The sequence below is a fragment of the Sparus aurata genome, chromosome 16 (assembly GCF_900880675.1).
Source record: "Sparus aurata chromosome 16, fSpaAur1.1, whole genome shotgun sequence".
NCBI lineage: Eukaryota > Metazoa > Chordata > Actinopteri > Spariformes > Sparidae > Sparus > Sparus aurata.
Window position 1 is genome coordinate 3,711,503 of NC_044202.1, and position 24,833 is coordinate 3,736,335.

Consider the following 24,833-nt stretch of genomic DNA (forward strand, 5'->3'; position numbering starts at 1 on the left):
GTACGGTACCGGCAGCAGATAAATCATGCGGGCCCATATTCAGAGTGCGTGCTGTGTGAGCGAGAGCCTCCATTTTGTTTGAATTAGCCTGCGTGTGTTTATGTGCGGCTTTCATGACGGCCGCCTTTTTGTACATTCTGCTTGCCAAGCGGCACTTGGCCAGCATCTTAAAAAACAACGGACAATGCGAGGCAGGAGCCGGTCGCGAGGAGAGGAAGTCCCACCCAGTTGTTTGTCCACCGACTGTGTCTTTGCTGTCTTCCTGCTCGGAGCGCAAACACAAACGAGGCGTCCTCGCTTTCGTCGCTGCACAGAATCTTAAAAGCTTTCTGCAGTTTTCTCTTTTAGAAGCAGTTCTCTACAAAGCAAAAAAGGGGGGCAGGCTTCTTTTTCAAAAAACAAGGCAGCTTAATCTATTTTGATAATAGTGACATGCACTCTGGCAAAAAAGAAAAATATTAATAGCACAAAGTAGGATCCTGCATCCCCCGGCTGAGAGAGCGAGAACACTTCTGCAGACTCTCTGGATTCCTGAATGATGAATGTCAGGAAATTATAATTTTCCTACAAAAGAGATGGGCGAGAGATTTCAAAATTAATTCTTTAAGCACTCATCAGATAATGTAGAAGTAGCACATGGCAGTGTTATTGGATGTAGCAGGATAATTAATCTACAGTAGTTTTGACATATTAAGGATAAAGTGAAGTACGACCCAAACACAGATACGATTGTTCACAGCGCGTCCTACAGAAATATGGTAACTTAATAAGGATTTTAGCATAACAGTGAGCTTTTTACTGTAAAGATTTGTTTAATGTCACAATTCTGCATATCTGATGGTATGTGGGTGGTTATTAATAAGTAACATATGACATTTTGATCAAATTAAGACAATAATTCCACCCAAAAGTCTTGACAGTGACCTTAACAGTATTTCTAGTAATAATTTGGTATTTAAGAGCTGATAAATATCTAAAAAAGGAAACTTTCCAGCTAATTCTGCTGATAAAAGACTTTTACATTTCATCGCTAAGATTTGCTGATCGTAGCATTTTAATTTACAGCGAGTTGGAATGAAGAAAGTTGAAGTTTCCTGGAAAAGTTTTTAAAGAAATGACCAGCTGTCCATTAACTGCTTGTTGGAAAACACAGAATTTTATTATGAAATCATTTGGTTTTAGTACATTTTAAGACAATTATTGTGGTCCAATTGTTACAGGGTAATTACCTGCCACTTCTGGACCTTTTTTAAAAGTACTGCCGTGTTTCGGGCAGGTTTTCCTGTAAGAGGGCGACTTTCAGCGAGGTCAGAGGTGGCAGGATGATCCACGCTGCTGATGTGACCGTTTCGCTCACTCCGCTTGAAGTTTGAAAGTGTCTGTGTCAGCATTGCTTCCCCATCAGGGCTTTTTGGAAACGTAAAGACAACAAACATTTCCTGTGGAGTAGCGCGTGTGTGTGTGTGTGTGTGTGTGTGTGTGTGTGTGTGTGGAGGGTATCACACTGAAGACGGGAAACATGTAGAGGAAGCCGGAGGTCAAAGGACACGGCCGCTGTCTACTATTCACTGCTGCTTCCACACACACACTCACACACACTCTGCTCATTTCTGTATCTGACTAATCCAGATTAGCTCATCCTCACTGAGATAACCGGTCCGTGCACTATACGGTTCTGATCCACTATAATCTTGAGCCTATATAAATACATGAAGACCTAAATCTTCTTCTACTCATTTTCAGACAAGTTTCAACACATTAGAACAAAAAAAACAGGAAATAAATAATATATTTTTTACTATCTGGACACTGAAACTGTTCTGAGCCCTCCAGCAGAGGGCAGTGTGTGTGTGTGTGTGTGTGTGTGTGTGTGTGTGTGTGTGTGTGTGTGTGTGTGTGTGTGTGTGTGTGTGTGTGTGTGTCTCACTGGACAACACCATTTATCCTGTTGAGTGCGTTTGTGATTATATTCGAAAAATCTTATGTTTAGAAATCCTTAGTCATCGAGGTGGTTCAGCCTTCCTCTGCATCGCTGCTAGTGGGAGTAAAAACTCTCTGCAGGCACTTTGCATTGCGTCTGCAGAGGACTGAGAGTTATTGATCACATCTGCATGCTGTATATCAGTCCCAGCAATTATCCAGAAACCTTACACTCGCATCAAAGAGACATTTATGCTAAAATGTCATTTTTTATTCCCGGTTTATTACCTTTTTCTTTGCCGCTTACCTTGTTTCCCCTCAGGGAACAATAAAGTCCATCCTTATCACATTTTTTTATTTGGACGTTGTGCGAGGAATATTTATAAGGGTTCGTCTGAGCGGAGAGGTTTTTGAGGAGTGTGTGCTTGTGACCAGAGGAGTTCTGTTTCAGATGTGAGCGCCCGTGGGCAGAGCGAGGCAGAGAAAGTGAACAAGAAAAGCGGTTACATGCCCTTGAGCAAGCAAAGGCTGTTGCGTAGGAGAGCTTTCTGCATGTGAATGAATGAGCGCAGCGAGGAAGGGAGGTGCTGTGTGCTCAGTCAGCCTTCCCTGGTTAGATGAGGGCTGAAACTTCACCACTGCGCTTGTTGCACTGGGATCCTCATTTTTACACCCACAGGCAGTTTTATATGTGATGCAGGTCTCCAGGACAGCTTACTCTAAGTGAGCAGGTGGGATTTACTGTGTGGCACGTGGTTGTTATCGGACACATGTGAGGATTGATTCTGTCAAAAACCAGGTCACGCTGGCATCCATTATCTTCAAGAGTTCACCGAAACAGAAGTCATTTAGGATGAGATGCACCCAGACGTAGGAAGTCAATATTCTTGTTGTGCTTTGCCATCACCTGCCCGGTGCTGGCACTGTTTGAATGCTTAAAAACAGAGAAGGTGACACAAACACACCACAGGAATTTCAAAATAAAGGGATACCTTAAAGAAGAAAGATGTAAAATGTTAGATGCTGGGTACAGTTGTACCGTTCCAGTCTATCTCTTCAGTTTTTTCTTCCTCTGCTGTTTCCAAAAAAAACTGATTTGATCAGTGGCTCAAAACTTGTTTGATGTCTTTTAGAAAGCGTGTAATCATTTTTGTGTCTCGATCCACGATCTCATAAGGAGTGAGTCAGTTTTAGCGCTAAGACGGTCACAATCTGTCTGCTGGCAGGGTCGACTTGCGCTTAGCTGCAGCTCAAAACAGGGCGATGGGAAGTCACTAATAATGCTTCTGTTTTTGACCAAACTGTTTGTGGAATCGAGCTGCTGCGTGGGCACGTTTCCTGTTGTCTCAGCGTGCTGAAGCAGCCGACTTCAGGACAATGGAAGGTCAAAGAGCGCGCCTGGCACCGGAACATAAACCCCAAAACACGCTGCGGGTTCTGCCCACAGTGTTGTGTGACAGGGAGAGCTTATCACATTATTAATTCACCGTGTAGTATTTTCCTTTAAAAGGTTGGAACACCCTCAAAGGTATTTTCCTTATGAGGCTTCAAATAAACAGAAAATGACTTAACATTTAACTACTTTTATTATAGCAAGCCAGGAAGCACGTGGAAAGTTGACATTGCATTCAGTCAAAAAAACAAAGTAGGCCCTGCTTTGTTCCATACATTAATTAGGAATGATTGATAGTTGCTGTGCATGCACAGTCATGTACTCCCACGAATCCAAGAACCCTTAAAACTGACTAAATTATATCATATCAGAAAGACGTCTGCTGTAGATCAGCCATCAAAAAATTGTCTTGAATCCACGAGTCAGGAAAAAGATGTAGCAGGACGAGCTTGTGTTTTCTCTGTGTCTTGATAACAGTCATCTTCAGTGTCTGATGGATATTAGCAACATAATGTTGCAAACACAGTTATTGGCTTAATGAATGAACAAATTAATCAAGTAAAATGAACACTAGAAACAGGCGATGTTGTCAAAGTAACAGGCCTGAGTCCTCGACGGAGAACGTGTACACATGCTGCAGCCTCACATATTATGTTTCCTTATTTGCTTGATGTACCCAATCATAATAATTATTCACAGACTGTGTGGGCTGCAGTGCACGAGAAGCCTTGTTGTTCATGTTTTAGAACAATATAGGAAAAACATTAATTAAGAGCAGTTTATATGATTAAGAATTGATTCAGAGCCCCCTGGCTGCATGACAACTTTCCCCCACTGACCGGTTTCTCCATATCCTCGAGATAAAGCCCTCCTTACTTCACTATTGTGCATGCACACAATGCGACGTCGATGCTGAGATGATATATTGTTCAGCGTCTGGTACTTGTGCTGCAAAGCAAAGCTCGGGTTGGCAAAAACATTTAGAAAAATGTTGATTTGATGGACACAGGAAACATAGGCAGCGAGGCACTGGGCGGGCAGAGCCACATTAGCATGACAGTGGAGGCATCGCCGCCCTGATGTTGCTGCAAAGAAGTGAAAGACAAGCGCTCGCACGACGGCGTTTTAACAGCACTTAGTCCGTACTGCAGTGCCACAAAAAAGTCCTCAGATATTCACCTCACATGCACACGTGTTGAATTGTGTGTCCCTGCGCTGATATGTGTGTGTGTGTGTGTTCACCTGCGTCGTCTCCGTTACATCTCCCCGAGCCAGTTTTTGCCTGAGAGAACATAATCAAGTTGTTCTTCTCCAAATTAAATCTGTAGCTAGTTTGTGACCTGAAATATGCCCCTCATCCCCTCGGCAATACTTACAGCTCTGTGCTAAACGCTGCTGCACGCACACACACACACACACACACACACACACACACACACACACACACACACACACGCCCATGCCCATACAGAGAGGGAATTGCGGGAGGCTATATTCTGATAGCTCCTGCAGTGATATGTGGGGGCAGCAGAGTAACAAGAACCAGCTGCTCCCCTCATCCTCCTTCTCCTCTTCTTCTTCATCATCATCGTCCTCTTCCTCCTCCTCCTCCTCCTCCTCCTCCTACTCCTTCCTTCATCTCCATTTTCTCCTCTATTCCAGAGTATTATTATGATTATTGCTCTGCCTCTCTCTCTCTCCTTCCTGTGCAAAGCATAAACAACAACAACAACAACAACAACAACAAAGACGATGCTGAAGGAAGAAGAAGACACACACATACACACACACAAATATAGACGTACACAAAAACTGACAGGCACACGAGCTTATAGACACAGACACAAACAGAAAGACAAAACAGACGCCTACACATAGACAGGAAGACAAGATAGACGCCTACACATGCAGACGCCAGGGTGTGTAGTTAAAGCCCATACACACACGTACAGTACACACACACACAAGCGCGCACACACACACACACGCAGTCGACTGCTAATGAAGGTTGTTCCCAGTCAAAAGGAAGAAGCAGGATTCCCTCACTGATTGATGACTCATTGAGGCAATAGCTGTCGCTGTTTGTGCATCATTACTTGCTATGCTGTGTTACCATTAACACTACACTGCTGCAGCCACCTCAGGAGCCCCACCGCTTCGCCGAACGGGCTTTTAAAATCGCCAGGCACAAAAGAAAAAAGTCTCAACGCTGGTGCAGAGGCATGTTGGCATCCAAATGAGTCGTACACCCCATCCTGACATCTGGCACAAGGACAAAAGGACAGCACATACGCTGCAGCAGCACAGCCGCCGTACAATACTAGACTGCAAATCAGTTAAATCACATAATTTCAGCAGGCTGATATGCAGCCTGGCTGCACAAAAAGGGCTGTGCACTTAACGCTCAGCGTATTTTATATATATATATCTTTATAGTTTGACAGAGCCTGGCAGGAACAGGTCGAATAACACTGAGCTGATTCATGTGCAACTCTGCTGACATCTTATGTTGAAGGTGTGTCAAATACATTTATCCAAAATCAAAACAGAACAACCTTCAGTGTTTATCTCACTGCCGTTGCTGCGTAATGCACCAAGCCGTTAGCTGCCGAAGCCGACCAGCATCGACGTCTGACGTCGCCTCAACTGTAAACAGAACAAGTGTCGCAGCTGCCGGCCTGCTGCTGCCTCTTATCCCTCGCTGAGTGGAGCAGTCACACCAACCTGTAGCCGTCAGAGCATCAGGACGGTTACAGTGACCTGAAATAAGAAATATTACTTCATTTAACTGCAGATGATTTGAGCACAAGCAACAAAATAACCTAAAAACAACATCTGATTTAATCAATTAATCTGTAATAGCACTACAGTAGACAGAAAGAAAATTAATAGCTATTTTGATGAAAGCACACGTTACTAACCTTATAGTAAATTTAATATCCTTGGGTTCTGAAGTCAACACAACCATAAACTCTGGGATCTTCGGATTTTTTTCTATCATTGTTGTTATTTTTTTACTGCTTTCTGATGTTTTATAGATCAAACAGACAGTAGAAAAATCAAGATATGTAATATTTCTGCTTTAAAATGTCTAAAAAAACGAGATGACATTTTTTATTTATTTCATTGAGTTATGTACAAAAGTCTTCAACAATCTTTATACAGAGAAATATCTGTGATTTTACTCAGAGCGATGCAAATAGTAAACATAATGTCAAACTTAGATAGTCGGAGTCACATCAGATAGATTTGCATTGGCAGTGGTGGGTTTGTGTTCCCAGAGCTTCTGGTTTGTACATCTTTCGGTTTTTGTCTTTCTCTTTGGTTCTGTTTGGATTTGCTGACTCTTGAGTTTGATCGGCGCTTCATTATTAAATCTCGTGTCTTGCGTTTGCGTCCTCACCATTTTGCAAACTGTGACAGGAAGTTAACACACAGCGCCTTTTTTTAATATGCATCTCTTTCAATTAGTTAGGAGAAAACACTGAATTGATCTAAACATGAAAGCGTTCACAGCGTGGATCGTTCTCTCCTCTTCGTCCTTGTCGGGCTCATATTAAATGTCTCTGTAAAAACAGCCACTGAGTTGACGTGCAGCTTTATTTGCACTGTGGGATTCACCGTGAAACCAGGAGACTGTCGGCGTAGAGCTCCGGCTCTGCTGTTTAGAAAAGATGTAACGTCCATCTTTTGTAATAACTGTTGATTGTTGACTTTAAGCACAATAACTCTGAAACCTGCCTCAGCGTTGACTTACCCGAGGCGTCTTGAATGAAGGTCGCACATTTTTGATGTGCAGCCGCCCCCGTGGGCCTCATGAGCGTTACACCCCATCACATATAAACCCTTACTTTATTTTTTTGGCGGCTTTTTATCGAAACAGCAGGGCGGCTGAGAGAGACACATACACGGAGTAGACGCTTCTCACAGGACTCAATCCCAGGCCGGCGGGGGGGAACGTGTGGTTCCAGAGGCGGGGGTCCTAACTGCTAAACTCTCCCTCTGCACCTTATTGCTTTTTAGTGGTTAAGGCGGTTCACAAGTGGTGATTCATCACTCACTAACACACACACGTACCAAGCTGTGAGCTTCCTGGAGGCCATTCCCACCTCCAGTCTCATCTACCCCGTTGATGACGAGCTGCAGAGAAGCCGCGGGGTCATTCCAGACGCCTCTCTGCACTGTCAGCTCTGAAATTTCATCTGTTTTTTTGTTTTTTTTTTACTGCACACGGAAACCTCTCGTTCAAGTTATGTGGTGGAACTACTTCTTGATGCCAATTAGCTGCAGGGAATGAGGAAGCAGAAACTGTCCTCGAGCCCTCAGCTGGAGCATGATGGGATTTCTCTTCAGGGAGGGGGGAAGCTGACAGCAGTCGCTGTCAGGCATTAATAACACACACACATACAGGTCAATGTGTGTGTCCACATACAACACAACTCATTCACTGAGACATCGAATAAACACTAGTAACATATTTCTGCAATGAAGTAACTGTGAGCTCAAATATAATAAATGTTTACTGTACGTCTGCGTGTGCACGACATGACAGCGTCAGCATTATGAACTCGTCAAACAGAGATAAACTCTTGTTTATTGTCCTTTTCCTCCGAAGCCTCTGCAGGCTGCTGCTAGTTCAGGAATGTAGTGAGCTTACTGGGAATTTACATTTTATTGTATAGACGCACAACATGGCACTGATGCATTCGAGAACCCTGTAAATTGCATCAACTGTTTACCGATAGCTGCATGGATTTGTTGATTAGCCCACGAGTCGAATTATTTACCAATATACTGTAGCTGCAAGGAGGAAATTAATTAAATTTTTCAGAATTGTTTCAGGCATTTTTTACAAGCAGAAATGTCAAACATTGCTGGTTCCAGCTTGAGGATTTGCTGCTTTTCTTTCTCATTTATGACGGTAAATGAAGAGTCTGGCTTTCTTTCTTTTCTTTTTTTTTAAGGATTATTTCGTTTTGGCTTCTATTTAGACAGAACGGCTGTTAGAGTCAGACAAGAAACGCGGGTGAGAGAGAGGTGAAGCTGCAGAAAAAGGCCCACGGGCTGGAATCAACCCAGGACGCTGCCGAGGACTCAACCTCCTCACACGGGTCACATGCTCCGCCAGGCGCCCGGTTCTTTTTGTTTTCTGACCGTCGGCTGGACCAGAGATGTGAATTCAGGACGTCACTGGGAAACTGTGACGAGCATTGAGCATTATTTCTCTCGACATTTTATACACCAAACCTCTGATTAAACATGTAAACAATCATTGTCAATATTTGTAGCTGGCATTGAGAAAAGGCAGATTCATCGTGAGATATATTTATTTTTATATTTTAACACACATGATATTGACCCGGTCGTCATGACGTAGGGGAAGAATTCTCTTCTTAAATGAAAGGATTACGCCCGGAGAAGCGTGTCCTTGAAAACGATGCTTGTGTGTGAGGAGAAAAACATTTGTAGACATTTAAAAGCATCTGATTCTGTGCATCAACTATTCAATTAACCTTTTCACTAAAAAAAGGACCACACTGTTGGGTGGGAAAATAAAATAGCAGCTCTCGTCTTCTTTTTCATTACGACCGTAAAGGTGCCTTGTGTGTCTCCGTCGAGCTAATAAAGGACTGCAACTGACAGTTATTGTCATTATCGATCAACCTTATCAATTCTTTATTAATTTAGTGCAAAAATAGTGAAAAATGCCCCCAGGATATCTTCACATTGCTTGTTTTCGTAGCAAAATAACAAAAGATATTTTATCTGACAACAAGAAACACATTTTAGAAGCCGGAACCAAAGAAAAAACTATTAATGCAATATCAGTTTGGGTCAACAAACCTTATTTCTGTTCTGTTTTTCTCTTCCGTGCACTCAAAGAAGAAGCATTATAAGACACTGCATGTCGTAGCTGCACAAATGTGTCCTGCCCGGTGACGCTGTGTTGTTCTACATGGCGGGGAGCAGCATTAAGAGCACTTTACTGTACTTTCCCCTTCACACTAAAAGCATCGAACAACAACAACAAACATCAACAAACACAAAGCACCAGATCTTAAAAAAAAAGCATTATCGTAGTCAAACGACATTAGGGACAGAGATTCTAATCTTCAGGGTTTTTTTTATTTTCCACGACGACTTATTGTAAGTAGACGTTGAGGGTTCGGTGTCAGGGACAGTTGAGCGTTAACACATGGCCGTGGCAGGTTACGTGAAGCCTCTCATGCCCGACTGTCGCAATCAAACATGTAACACCGTCGAGAGGGAGTTGTTCTCGAGGTTCGGGCGGTGTAGATGAGGTCATGAAAACTATCTTTGTTCAAACATAGTAGCTGTTTTGTTTTGAACAGACGTCTGGTTCCTGGCAGCTATAATTAGAGTACAAAAATGAGTTAAATATTTTGTTTATATAACTTCATTCCCCCCTTTTTTTTCATCGTATTTTGACAGCAGAGCGCCAGAACGCTCTGTCCAATTTGTCAAATCTCTTCATTAGTCAAGCTGGAATAATATTATTGTGAGATTAACAAGAAATACATGCACATCGGTGTTTATAAAACCCCGCCCACGTATATTAGCATGGCAGTTATATGTGGCCAAGGTTAATTAATCACATATCCCATTTATTTGTTGACCGAGGAAGCTTTCAGATCCTTTACTTGAAGGGACCTCCATCCATTTTCCTCATGTAAGTGTGTAGTTTATACACTGCTTTAATGTTTTCTGTATAAAATCTGATAAATTACTTACTTTTGAACGAACGTAGAGGCCTAGAATGTACAACTCTTCCATCTGAGATGCACTCAAGTAACGCTGAATAAAACAGAAATAAACAATTAAAGAAAAACGTCCTCAAAGTTGAATTTCAGCTCCGTGATTTTGGAAATATACTTCCAAAAACTTGCATTACAGGAGCTCAGTACACGTCTCAGATACAGTTTATTAAAGCCACTTTAATGTGTTTTTATCATAACAATGGATCAAACGAGTGAAAACAGCGAGTCGGGGATCTCCCACTGCAATAAAAACCTACAAACAACTATTACCTGAATCTGCGGCTCCCCTCAGCTTACGGAGCTTTACGCTGAGTGTGAGCTCATTGTTTACTCGCTGTTCGCTTTCTGCTCGGGACCGAACGGCAAACAGACGACGACAGCTAACGACGAGAGCAGAGTTAATATTGGACTTACATTCTCCACATGCATGTTAATGATGCTATATATATGCAGGATGTGCACATAAAGGAGCTGTTTGCCCATAAGTTCGACAAATAATCCACCCGAAAGGTGATGAAATGTTGATGTTGTGTTTTACAGATTGTTATCGCTGCCCCCAAGTGGCCAAAGGAATACGTTAATGTAGGTCTGATAACCAAATTTAGGCAATTCTTCTTAAGAATATGTATTTATTTTACGTATGAATGAATTGGCCGATATATTGTGATGAGGTTCGTTTTATAGAATTTACTTGAGCTAGAATCTGCAGTCTGGAGATTGTAGGAGATCTACAAGAAAGTTTTATTAGGTGCACGCCGTCTTTGAACTTTATACAACATGGACGTGGTCTCGCTGTCTACCGTAGGTTTATAAAGAGCCACTGTGAAGCTCAGTGGCTTGGCTCCATCCGTCGCCATTTTGGCAGCGCCTGACTGCTTAATTCTCAGCCAATCCAAAAAACGGGCAAACAGAACGAAGCCTGGTTGCTGATAGCAAGCAGCTTCCTGTCAGACAAAGCGGCCTCGCTCTTAGTTTTGCATAATTCCAAGCCTTAAAGTGAAACTCTCGCCAAAAAGCAACCAAGGCTTTATTTGTGATTGAGTATGAGTCAAACCTTTTTGTAAATGCATAATTACGACGAAAGAGGCACTCCTGCTTGTTAGATCGCACTCGGGGATCGACACTTTTTGTCTGCCATGACGGCGGCGCGCCGGAGGTGCTACTGCTAACGTGAGTTGTCCAAAAACCTTCTTTTTAGTAAACTCTGTGTACACAATCAATGTTCTCAATGCTCGTGTTCATGTGTAGAGACCCTGGTGATACGACCAGCAAAGTTTCATGTTGTGTCGAGACTTCTTATTGTTTTAGAAATAGCGATTTTGATGCTAGCATCATAGTGCCCCTGCACCCCATTGAAAATTAGAAAACGAAACTACGGTAAATCTTAAAAGTGCCTCTTTCGACGTAATTATGCATTTACACGAAGGTTTGACTCATATTCAATAACACATAAAGCCTCGGTTGCTTTTTGGCGAGAGTTTCACTTTAATATGATTAAAACACTATAGATTAGTAGAGAGACCAAAACATGTTTGTTCTGCTGTAAAGTTCAGGTATTTTAGAATGGGGTCTTACGGGATTGACTGGTTTTGGATCCAGCCTCATGTCATCATTCGATGAACTGCAGTTTATGGCCCTGTGATGTTGGCTTTATTTTTTAAAGCCCTACTTTTTAAACTCTATAAACACGATTCAAGTGTATTTTAATTAAGAATGAAGACAGTTATCATCGCTCCATTGCTCTCATGTGAAGTGAATATTTTGAGGGTGGAAGTGTAATTGTTTTAACTAATTATAGAAACATATTCTTTGTCATCTTTACTGTCCAACACTGGATTCAAGGTAGCAAACCCCGACATTGTTCTAAACAATAGCCACGGCTGTTACAGAAGCAGTAGTTCAGGTCTGACATGACACTCGATCTCCGTCAGCCTCTCGGCGCTGAGCTGATCCTCCACTTAAAACAGGTTCCAGACTGAAAGCATGAACTGAAAGACAAACAGGAGCAGAAGATTCACGTATTTCCTTTTTTCTGCGTTCAATTTGAGTTCATGTTTTGCCGGTTTCTCTTTCTCCCATTTCCACTCTATCGACCTCAGTCGCCATGTTAATAAGATTTGACTTCTCTGGCTCCAGTAGATGAAAACAGGAGTCACCTCAAGGCTTCAACGCATCACTCCAACCACCTATAGGTGACAGACCGCTTGTACGGCCATGTTTTTTTTTCTCCAGGTCGCTCTTATTGACATTTACCAAGACGTTGTTTGCGAGCGCAGACATGCCGCTCGGTGTTTAACTGGAGTGCCCCCGTCATGTCACCTGGGTTGCAGGTTGGTGGTGGGTGAGAACACTTGAATTATCCTCCTGGCGAGGATACGCCCCGGCTCACTCAGTGACGCATTTGCCCTGGCAGCGCGTAACAGTTCTTATGCAAAGCAGACCCACCGGCCATACCACACACAGTGATGTTATATATGCTGGCTTATGCAAATGACTGACCTTTCACAGAGCATCTACATCAGGGGTGGGAAATTAACTTTTTGATCCAGTAGCCTCCGTGTCTGGCAGATTCCTGCGTTCAACCAAACTACTCATTATTCCATTAAAAACAAAGAGCTTCTCAAATCTGACTCTGTGAAGGGAAAACACTGCGGTTTAAGACATTTAACAGCGTAAACAATCGGAACGTTTGAATCAAAGTTGAAGCAATTTTCTTAAACCATGTTATTATTTAAAAATCCAACTAAATGTATGTTTTGTTGAAGCAACAACAGATCTGTCTTTTCTTTCTCGCTCGCTGCGTGTTGTTTGCAGCTCACCAGCATTATAATGCAATATTAAATGCTGTGTACTTAAAACAAAACCTCACCCATTATCATATTAACAAAAAAAGCCTACAGCAGTGTTTGCGTCATAGGAAAGAAAAAAAAAAACAAAGGTCAGTTTTAATCTCCTCCTCCAGATATTATATATTGTTATGTAATGATATGTGTGGATTTATAGAAAACGCAGCAGCAGCCTCGTGAACCACTGCTTAACCTTCAGTATTATCTTTTAGTCGCTTGTGGTAGGAATTTTAGTGGTATTTATTATTTAATGTGATTAGTTTTTAGCGTGAGAAAAGAACAATTCCAACATGAAATCTCCAGATTACGTTCCTGTTCTACAAGCCTGAAGGTCGACAAGAGAAACCGACTTTATTATAGTGCCAGGGAGTCCAGTTATTGTATCACAACCCAGCCAAACATGAAAATGTTTAACATGCAGTATATTCACAATTTAGAGATGTCTAAATTATTTTTGGCGTCACGTGATCGTCAACTTTCTGGCTGCCATTCCTTTTTTGTTTCGAGTGAAAAATGCTATATTTTAAGATGGCTGTTTAGATAGCATTTTTATCGAGAAATATGCACATTACTTTCCTAATCCTCGCTCAGTGAACGTATGTGGCCTTCAGTTCGTTAACACTTACGAAGGTTAATACCGGGACTGTTACGTATGATATCGTTGCTATGGTGGTTGCTATAGACGCTGCTGAGGCGGAAACCACATCTTGCACGTTATTTGTATTGTTTTTGCTTTGTGTAGTTATTCTGGGTTGTTATATTATTTGTGTTCTTTACTGTATCCAGCGTTGTGACCGTTCATGTCAGAGCAATTTTCTCTAAACTTACATTGCTTGTGGAAAGGATGCAAATGAAGACCTGATGCAAGGGTCGCAGCGGGTTTCATGGTAAACTTTGGTCGGATGATTGATGGTAATCAAACAAAATCAAAATCCTCAAGTCAAAGCTCGTCTTTAAATTCATCCTTTTCTATTTGTAGATTCATTCAGTCTGTCTGTGTTGCCCCACAGCTTTTTTAAATATCACTTTCAAATCTATAATTTGTTTAAAAGACGTTCTGAGGAATATTTTGCACCGAGAAGTATTAATCTAGAATTGAAAAAGGCTGCCTGACACGTCTTTGTGCTCTGTGCAGTTGATGTCATATCAACGATTCAGATTCAGTTTGTGTTCTTCAGTACAAACTGTAATTAATTGATTTGATTTGTGAGTTTTGGCTTCGCGTGAGTTCACAGGGAAACCAGAATCACATGCTCTCGGCATCGGCTTGTTTTTTTGGACCGAGTGGAGGTTTACCTGTCATCATGCACGACTGGAGATTTTGGCAACTAAATGCGGAGGTGTCGGCACAAATCTGATCCCAGTCCCTGTCACTTTAGCTAGGCATGATGGACCTGTCGGTGCTGTTTGCCATAATTTACACACTCAGGTCCCAGTTAACAACATGTACAACAGCTAGAATTAGCAGTAGGTCTAACAGTGGTTTACTCCTTAATTTTTCCTTACGACATTTCTTTATTTCTCTGGCTGTGTCGGCAGATGTTTGACGTGATCTTCTTCCCATATCGCGGCAGAGTTTTCAGTCAGTTTTTATCAGCGATGCAGCGACCTTCAGTCGCTTCTTATTTTAATCATTTGATGAGAATAAAGATTAAGTCAGGAAACATGGAGGAAGAAAGCGGCAACAACGGTCGATGATCAAGCCAGATGTTCCTCCTCAGTAGCTTTGCCTCGTGTGTCAGTTGCGTAAAAGACGTTTTGTGAGTAGTTTCCCTCGCGGAGATTAATGCATCCCGGTCTCCAGGATGTAACGTAAGCAGTCAGTTCTGCAAACTACGTATACATCCACGGTTGACATTTTCTTGACATATTCTTATTGACCACCTTTCACTTCAGGAGGTGGAGGTGATAGTGGTGGTGTAATTACAAGGTTCGAGTTCTAAGAAACCAGGCGGACATTTCCAGCAAATTTTGTTGCAAACAAAACTTGCTATTTTCACAGGATTGTTGGACCGTCTCCATCCGGATCGTGGATATTGAATGTGGCAAGAGAGAAATAGAGAATTGAACCTAAACAAAGTAAAAGTGGAAACATACTTGGCTAAAAAAAAATTCTGACGTTTGGGTTGATTCATGAAATTTAACGGATATTAGATTTAATTAATTTCAAATTTTCTCGACTAATCAACTACTCACTCACTAGAATATGTCTTGTATGTCTTACAGTAACGAAAAATCACAATTGTCCATATTCAAAAGACAAAAAAATCTTAATGAAACTGAGAAAAGAAGCAAATCCTCATATTTGAGAAGCTGGAATCAGACCAGGACGTTGAACAACAGACCAGACCAGAAATAATAAATGCATGATGTTGCTACAGATTACACGATTAGAACATGTTAGACTAGTACTTCCCCCCTGCACCATCCTTGGTGTGACACAGGCCAGTGTTGGTGTGCAAGTATAGACACATGTGGTGAGATCACGGACACAGATAAGCTCGTGAAACTAGTTTGGTCAGTCGGGGCTGCGGCACACAGCAATGGCGACCAGGTGAGTTGACGTGGCTGGCGACGAGATGCCATGTTGCATTTTGCCGTGTTGAGAGAAACGTGTTGGGGAGGTGTGTCTTGACGTGCGGTTTGCCTCGCTGCATGCCGCCCTCCCATAGGCTGCCGACTGGTGAGCTGGGCTCGTGAAGCGGAGTGGGGAAGGGAGAAGGCACTAGGACCCAGCGGCGAGGCAGCGAGCAGGCAGGCAGAGTGGGGCTGAGTCACTGCATGTGTCTGAGAGGCAGTCAGAAACAGAGCAGAGCAAGGGAGCAGAGGTGATCTCACACTCATCAGCACAGGATAACACAACCATGATGGGTTGACTTGGGGGGGAGGCGGTTGGAGAGAGGAAGTGTGCATTCGCCACCACTTGCTCAGCCATGGAGACCAACAAAGTTCTTCATTTTGTGCCTTCGGGTAAGTGGATCAGAGCTCTGAGAGCTGCTCCTCAGCTGTGCACGACACAGCGTTCACTGGGAGAACCTTGGGGTTCCCTACCTAGTGAAACCCGAGAACCCCCTGTGAAAAACATGTGCAGCCCACCTCCACTTCCACTCTGAGGGACGACAGATGTTCGGGCGTGCATGTGTTCGACTGTACATACTTGGTGTTTTGTGTGTTTGTTCTTTCTGTGTACTTAGGCAAATGTTTGTGACAGAAATCCTGTTTTTTGTCCGGGGGAGGTGTGGTTGTATACGCCTGTTTGTGCTTACAGAAATGCAGATGTTTGTGTATGAGAACGCGTTTGCCGTTTTTTCCTTTTTTCTTTTTTTTTCCCCCTTCTTTTTGTTTATGGCTGGTATGCGACACCAGACGTTTTTTCCTCGTTGTATTCTCTTCAGTTCAGGAAACTGAACCTTGAAAAAAAAAAAAAAAAAAAAAACACACATCGCAAAAGCCTCCTCCCAGAGTAAAAACGGCAGTATACCTGTCGAGCGGGGGAGACAGCTGGAATGCAGAGGGGAGCCTGAGCTCATAATGCACTTTCTCATGTGTTGCACTGACGGCGCTCGTGCAAGTGCGGAGAAGGATCAACACAGCGTGAGAGGCGTGTGTGAACACGCACATGCATCTGTGTTTACTGAATTAGTGTGTGTGTGCACGAGGGAGAAAAAGATGTGTTCATCCACGTATCGCTGTCGGTGTGTGTTTGTGTGTGTGTGTGTGTGTGTGTGTGTGAGATAGAGGAAGACGGACAGATTAGTGTTGGTGACAGCCACAGGAGAGCAGCGAGTTCCCCCTCGCTGAAAGTCCTCAGAGAGACCGGAGCCCATTTGGAGGTGTGATGCGGCTGCCTCCTCACTTTCATTTTGTCTGGGAAGGCAGAGCGGGATACTGCGTCTCAGCGTGTGTGTGTGTGTGTGTGTGTTAGTGTGTCTGTGTGTGTGTGAGGAGAACGTTATGTGGGATAATGTGAGTGCGGGAATATTATCTGAGTGTGTGTGTGTGTGTGCGTGCGTGTGTGTGCACGAACAGCTTCTACACAACCCTTTGTGTATGGGATCATGTGTGGGAATATATTGTGCATTTTTGTGTGTGTGTGTGTGTCAGAGTTCAGTCGTGCTCTCTCTCCCTCACGAGATGTGTAAGAGTGTGTGCGTGTGTGTGTGTGCGTGAGCGTCATGCACTGTGCACACTAACTACATCTCAGTGTGTTTCGGGGCGTGATGGACACTGCTGTGTCTCGTCCTCTGAAGAGTCATTTGCATTCATTTGCTTAGTGTTGATTGGAGGCGGAGAGGAGGGCAGGTTGGATCCGTGCAGCAGAAGAAAAAAAAAAATGTGGTTCTGCGAAACAGAAAAGGTTTTTTTTTTTCAAAAAGGTTTGTCACCAATCAGAAGAGAGGTTGAGGTTTGAAAAGGATCCTGACGTCTGATCCTGAAGCGTCTTAATCGAAGATCTCCTCCGTTTTCTTTCTAATTGTCTTTAATATTCTGTATCGTGTAATTTAACCTTGGCTTTAAATGCGCATAGAAACATTTCACCGCCCAGCAGAACAAAATTGATGAAAAAATACATCTGCAGGAATGTGATGGAGTTATTGATCACCACCAGTGACTCAACAATTACTTTGCCAGCGGATTAGATTTCTTGCTTTCCAAACTCACTTTGCTGCCCTCTGGGTTCTCAGACAAAGCCGAGCGAGCTTCTCTGCGCAGCATCTTTTCAGCATACGTAGCAGGAACACGTTGTCCATCACAATGTTCGCCTCAAGCTGCCTATACAGATCACAGAAAAAAGCTTTTTTCTTGTTGGTGTTGTCTATGAGTATTAGCAGACCTCACTGCAGCACTTTGCGAGCAGATCTTCCAGATCGTGTCATTATCAGTGGCAACCTGCTGACAGGTGAAGGAGCAGCTGGAGCCGTGGGAGGAGGTCAGGAGATACGGGATTCACTTTATGGAGCTGTAAATTACCACAGAGCTTCACCGTGTCATTACATGATGTGATAATACTGCAGTGAGCTCCTGATCTCATCCGGAGGTGCAGATTGTATTTACCTTTCTGAGTTTTTTGTTCGCTTGCCTTCAAAAATGCAACAACAACAAATTACTGCAGCTTTTAAAAGTGCAGTGTGAGACTGTGTCGCTGAGGATGAACCGTTTCCTTCAGCGCTTTTTCCCCTTCGTGTCGTGGAAAATAGATTATGATGCCTGTCCATACATCAGCTGATAATCAGACACACGCTATATATATATATATATATATATATATATATATATATATATATATATATATATATATATATATATATATATATATATATATATATATATATATATATATATATATATATATATATATATATATATACACACACATTTTTGTATTGATCCCTCACATGTGGTAATCAACAACTGAGACACAACTGCAATGGAGGCGGAACATTTTAATTGTTATTGTCCAAAACGACATCACTCATATTATCCCAATCATTATTTTCTACTAAAATGTTCCTAAATTTGTGCATATTTGAACACATATGCTGATACAATATATCCACAATAATAGCCGATTATATCAGTCAACCAATATATATATCAATGGGCTTGTTATTGGCTAGTTTATTGACTTTCAGTGGAATCATATTTTGATATTGTTATGGAGGTAAATTAGTGTTAAAAACTGTAAAATTCATTGCAGATATTGTAGGAAATGTGCATCAAACCTCAAGTTTCATCATATAGATCACGATTATGATCATGTTATCAATATCGTGATCATTTTCAAGCCATATTGTGCAGATGGAATTAAATGTATTTAGCTGTCAAATTCGTAATTGTTGTCATAATTGATTCATTCACTGATGTTTCTCAGATGACAGAACAGGTTCTGATCCGGTACCAGTCATCAAAACGATAAATGACAAACAAATTTCCCCGTTTTCAGGACATTAAAGGATTTCTGATTCTGATTCTGATATATAGACATGATTTGCTAACCGTTGTATACTGCCGTCCCTGTGTCCATGTTATGTAATGGATCTGTTACACAAGTTACACAAGTCCCTCACCACTTATGGATATTGACGACTGGTGCAGTAAAAATCTGTTGTTGTAAGTGGGACCAGATGCTGCTGGGAAGATGCAGGGTTCCATTTTCTAAGAAACAAATGAGGTGGTACCAGAATTGGTGCAGAGACTCAATCCAGTGTTTCGGGTCGTATCGAAGACATTTCCATTACTGGTATCAGGATTAGCGCCCTGATAGCGTCCAAGCCTGAGAAAACGTATTAAAGACAAAAACCCTTTAAAGTGAAATATTGTAGGTTTAGCATCAAACTGGTTGCAAATTTTGTCCATCGGCTTCTCGATTAAAATGTTTAAATTCACATTTTTAAGGACAAAGATTCAGCTCGAGCCAAATCCTCTTTTTCTGATTAAACATCAACACCAAAAAAATAAAAACAGAAGAGACTCTCTCCCAGCGTCGTGCTGCAGGGTGTCAATCTTCAGGTGTGACAGAGAGCGCTGGTAATCAGTGTTGCAGCCGTGACCTGCAGAGCCCGAAACCATCAGCATGGAGGACACATAGTGGCTGTGTGAATTAGTAGTTCGACCATGTGGAAGTGGAGGTGTGTGTGAAGATGGATGACGTGTGCCCGTGTGCATGCATGTGTGTGTGTGTGTGTCCTGTAGATGTGACAGTGATCTCTGATCAGTATTCACCGCTGGCAACAGATCTCAGAAGCTCCAGCCTCTGAGCACAGCCATCTGGGCAGAGGAGAAACACACATCGACACGCACATACAAATTATTATACAGTACCAACACGCAAAAAAACAAATACACATCGAGACGAGACACGCCGAGATAGCCGCACACGCACAAGCTTTTTTTTTTTTTTTTTTGACGATCTACACACGCACACACACACGGACGGTGTCACAGATATTGTCCGTACACACCAGCACGTAATTACATACACAATTCATTCTATCTACATAATTTGTTGGTTTACACACACAAAACAATTATGTAGATGTGTCAACACAGACACTCATCATGCACAGTTCAAGGAACACAGAGTGAAGACGACCACACACATCCACGCACACCCACACACACACACACACACACACACACACACACACACACACACACACACACACACACACAGAGTTAGTCTTGGTGATACGTTGCTGTCAGTGTGCAGACGTCCTGTGTGACGTCAGTTATTTACTGCGTGGTGAGTTTCTGGTCGTCGTCCTCGTTGTTGAACGTGTCACTTAGTTTTCTCACTCTGACATCAATCAGCGTCAATTAGCACAACAACTGCAGCTGATGCTAAAAGTGGTATAAATAAGGATAAGAGGATTTCATCCATTAACATTTTTATTTTATTTTTATTTCAGTTGAATCTGATCCAATACAATAATGGTTAGGGAAGCACGATTTTGAATTTTTTTTCAGCTGACACCTTTTTCTCATGGCCATTCATTCTTCTTCTTCTTCTTCTTCTTTTTCTTCTTCTTCTTCTTCTTCTTTTTTTTCTTCTTCTTCTTCTTCTTCTTCGCAACTTCCATGGTCAAACGGCTCCCTACTGTCTCAGAGTTTGTAGATGCTGCCATGTTAATTGAATGAAAGCAATGTGGCTTTACATAACTGTCTCTATTTATTATTTATAGATTTTCAATACCAGATAATATACACAAGATCGAGCGTATATATATATATATATATATATATATATATATATATATATATATATATATATATATATATATATATATATATATAGATAGATATATATATATATATATATATATATATATATATATATATATATATATATATATATATATATATATATATATCTATATATATATATATATATAGATATATATATATATATATATAGGTACCAGGGACTAATATTGATCTTATGCAATCGCATCAATCCAAATTCTATTTTCTGATCGATTGATTCTCAATTTCCTATTGCGTGCTTCTAAATTCCTTTTTAGCTAATGTCAATAACAAAATGGATACATCTGACTTGAGTCTTTATTTGACCTCATATCAAAATCAGAAATTTCTGTATTCTCCAGAGAGTCTCTGACTTATTGGATCATAATATTTCTGTATTTTGTCTCTTTTTGTGCAGTGATATTTTAAAAGAATTAAATAAAAAAGGCCTTTATGTATCAGAAAACCAGATTATGTCCTTGAGGTAACACAATCAGGACTGCAAAGCAACGAGGAGGACATAAACACAGTGAAGTGCTGAGTGGACTGTGGACTGCAGCATTTCCCTCGGATGCAGTTGCTCACATTAATGCAGCTGTTTGGTATTTTGGTGCAATTTTGGTGACTCACTGTGTCACAGAACTCCGATGCTGCGTTCTGTTTCCATTCCTTTAGTAGACGGAGGTCCGCTGCTGTTTATTCATACTTTGCTTCTCTGCGTGTGTCCTGAAAATGTTTAATTTCCCCTCCGCCAAACTGTAGTCTGGCCCTCCGGTCAGCACGCTGACAGTAACTGATGTAATCAGGAGTCACGATTGACACCAGACCCCAACACACCCACATACAGTTTATTATAAAGATGGATTATAAAGATTTTCCCTCACCTCAACAAGGTGTTTAGCTGCTGCAGATGCACCTTGTTCCTCTTGCCGTGATTATCCACACTGATGGCACGATGGGTACGAGGTGTGCATGCCAAGAAGCTTTTACTTTGCACTTTACTCCTGTCGTCGTCCTGCCTCCATTTTCCTTTGCACTTGGTGATCTCCCCGCTAAAGCAAACATGGCAGAATCATTGTCGAATGATGGTATGGCAATCAAGATCATGATGAGCAAGATGAGACAGTTAATCAACCAGATGATCGACAGAAAATTAATCAGCAGCTGCTATTATGTTTGAATAATCATTTTCTGAGCAAAAATGTTAATTTGCTGCTTCCAGTTTCTTAAATATGAAGATTTTATAGATATTTTTAGAAATACTGTCAGACCAAACAACATTTGAAGAAATGACCTCGGGTTATATGAAATTCAAACTGCTTTTTTCACTATTTTCTGACATTGTGTCGACAAAACTATTAAAAAATGATTATGCACGGATCAAGCGATAATAAAAATCAATGCAGCTCTATCATATTGTATTTTCGAGTCAAGTCAGGACCCCACTAGAGCAAAATTTGAGGTTAAAGCTGAGCTAATGTGTTTTCTTAAGTAAGACTCAGGTTCTTCAACCATTTGGTACAAACTGAAACTGAAACTGAAGTTCAGAAGAAGACGCTGATCACCACAGAACAACGATGCTATAAGTAACAGAGTGATTTAAAAATACACTTTGAGTCATTTTTTTGTATAATAAAAGATTTTCTGTATCGTCTTATTTAAAAAAAATTGAACATAGGCGTAATTAAGTGCAGCGACTGTCCCCGACATAATTTTCCGTGTTGTTTTTACCAATTAAAATTAGCAGTACTCGAGTATGGCCAATTATTTCCTCGCTTGTTTATTTGAGCTCATTTAGCCGCTTGTTCTAAAGAGACATTAAGACCACGAGCAAAGTAATTTCCAGTCAAGGACAAGAAGACTATATCACACCTTAAACTAAACATCTGCAGGGAGAGCAGGAGAGAGATTGTGATGTATTAACACAAGCTTCCTCTCAAAATCTCGATTAAATCAATCACAAACTGTCGTACCGTCAAACATTCAGCCAAACGTCAGTTCACACCGCTGTGAAGTCCAACTAACACTACGGTTGGCATCTCCGTTGAGTTCTGGTCTTCACAGTGGGCACAACATGAAACATGATGGGTTTGTACTAAGAATCTTTTCTGAATTACACCCTAATGAGGAATTTCCATGCTATTTAAGCATCTCTATTAGTGGCATGCACAAAAATAACCCCCGTAGTTCAAACGTGGTGTTTAACGTGTTACTTCTGCAAAAACCTTCTACTTCCACATGTCTGTGCCGCTTTACAGAGCGAGTATAAAAAGCATCGGTATTGTGAGGATGAATGGGAAAATGTGTTGCCTCCTTTTACAACAGTCAGATAAATGGGCGGCTAAACACCAGTTAGCTGCATCCTAGAAGAACAACCAGTAATCATAAATCAAGTTACACCGGTACACACAGTTATTTCTGTTGCGCACAATTAATGGGGAGGTCGTTTTATTCACAAAATTGGATGTAAAGCTTTTGTTTCTCGTTTTGTTTTTAGCAGCAGATCACGTTTGAATTTCAGAGTGTTTAAAAGAGAAAGAGGAAAAGTGGAAACCGATGTTAGCCGCTCCTTTAGCGTTCGCCTGATCCACTTTAATTTGATTTCACACAGAGGTCGCGTCCTAATCGCATTCAAAAATCCAATACATGCTTTTAACTCTGGAATAAAACATGTTTTTCGGCTCCAGTTTGTAGATTTAAAAGTAGAGGAATCGTTCGCTGAGTCAAGCTGAAACGATGTTGATGTAGCTGCACACAGACGCACATAAATGCACATGTTTAGAGAATAAAACACACAGTGTTGGTGGTCCTCTCACGTCTTCGGTCGTGACAGCTGCTGCGGCTTGCTGTTGTGTAATTAGGCCTTTAGTTTAAGCATGCACACACCCATTCTGCCGCAGATTAAAGCCTCCTCTACAGGTTACAGCAACAGGAAGCAGCACTGTGCACAGGGCGAGCTACACGTTTCAGTTCCTGTTTAATATTGCTCTCGTACGGTCTGCTAAGGCTGCACAGCGTTTCAGGCGCAGAACAAATTGTACTGTGCCGAGTACTTTCTCCTTTTTGCAGTGAATTTAATTTAAAAACCAGCAAACAGAACACAACGGAGCGGCAGACATGGCGCTCTGCTGCTCCCTCCCCTCCCCTCCTCTCCTCTCAATATGTGCATCTCCCCCCCTCCTCCCAAACATAGTAATTATTCCAAGATGTCTGAGGATGCCCGTGTCGATGAATTCCCAAACCTTGATTGTGAAGCTTCCCCTTTCCGCGTGACAGAGCAGAAATACCAATGTGCTAAATAGAGTGTGGCGGCATGTACGGCAGGTATAATGCAGAGTGAGGAGGGTGTTAGCACGCACACTTTATTATAATGTCACTGTTGCATGAGCACGCTGACACAAACACACACACACGTCTTATTATGTATGATCCATGCAAGTCAAACAAGATGCAAAGTGAACTGTAGAAAACAAGTTGCATCGTGTTGAGCGATGAGTTCTGCAGACTGAGGTTATTTATACCTGGCTGCTGTTTGCATACATGGCAGCGACGGTCTTTTTTAAGTGTTGTTGTGCACTGTTCCTTCAAACTCGTCCGTCTGATGACCTTTTTGTCCTTGTCGCATGTTGTGACAGTGTCATTCACGCTATCCACGTGCCGCAGCACCAAAATTGCATCCATAATCTCACACATTTATGCAGTTCACCAAAAAATGAAAAATTAGACATCATCTGTTCACCCTCATGCTGATGGAAAGTCATTTCTTTCTTAACAACTGAAGCAGAGTTTTAAAATGGCTCCTTACAGCTCGTCTGGTAATCGAATCCCAAATTCACACCGTGAGATTTTAGCCCTGATCTCGCTGTCCTTGATGGATTTTTTGGAACTCGCTGACAAAAAGAGAGTTCCTCCAGATCAGGGGCAGATCAGCGTGCAGCAGTCAGCATGTGCAAACTGTTCAAAGACCAGAACCAGGAGCTCGGGGGACAGCGTGCCGGCATGTCGCCGACGTCTGCTGGACAAAACATCCCGCTGAGTCGCAGAGCCAGTCCATGCAACTTTATCCATCCTCTCAGTCGTATTATTTTATTTTTCCTCCTGGTGTTTTTTGCTGCAAAATCAGGGCACAAACAACCAGAACTGTTTGGATCG

The 24,833-nt window shown here is 41.9% G+C and overlaps 1 protein-coding gene across 3 annotated transcripts in view; it reads left to right on the plus strand.

The window, feature by feature from the left end:
• The window catches only part of slc4a11 (solute carrier family 4 member 11), a 107,203-nt gene that overhangs the window by 5,530 nt on the left and 76,840 nt on the right, over positions 1-24,833 (plus strand). The window contains exon 1 of one of the 3 annotated variants that reach the window (XM_030443431.1): positions 15,669-15,908. The exons of the other annotated variants lie outside the window; for them this stretch is intronic. Within the exon in view, the coding sequence (XP_030299291.1) occupies positions 15,872-15,908 (37 nt within the window). The 5' untranslated portion in view covers positions 15,669-15,871. Of the gene's footprint in view, positions 1-15,668; positions 15,909-24,833 lie in introns of those variants that run through there. 3 annotated transcript variants of the gene reach the window in all.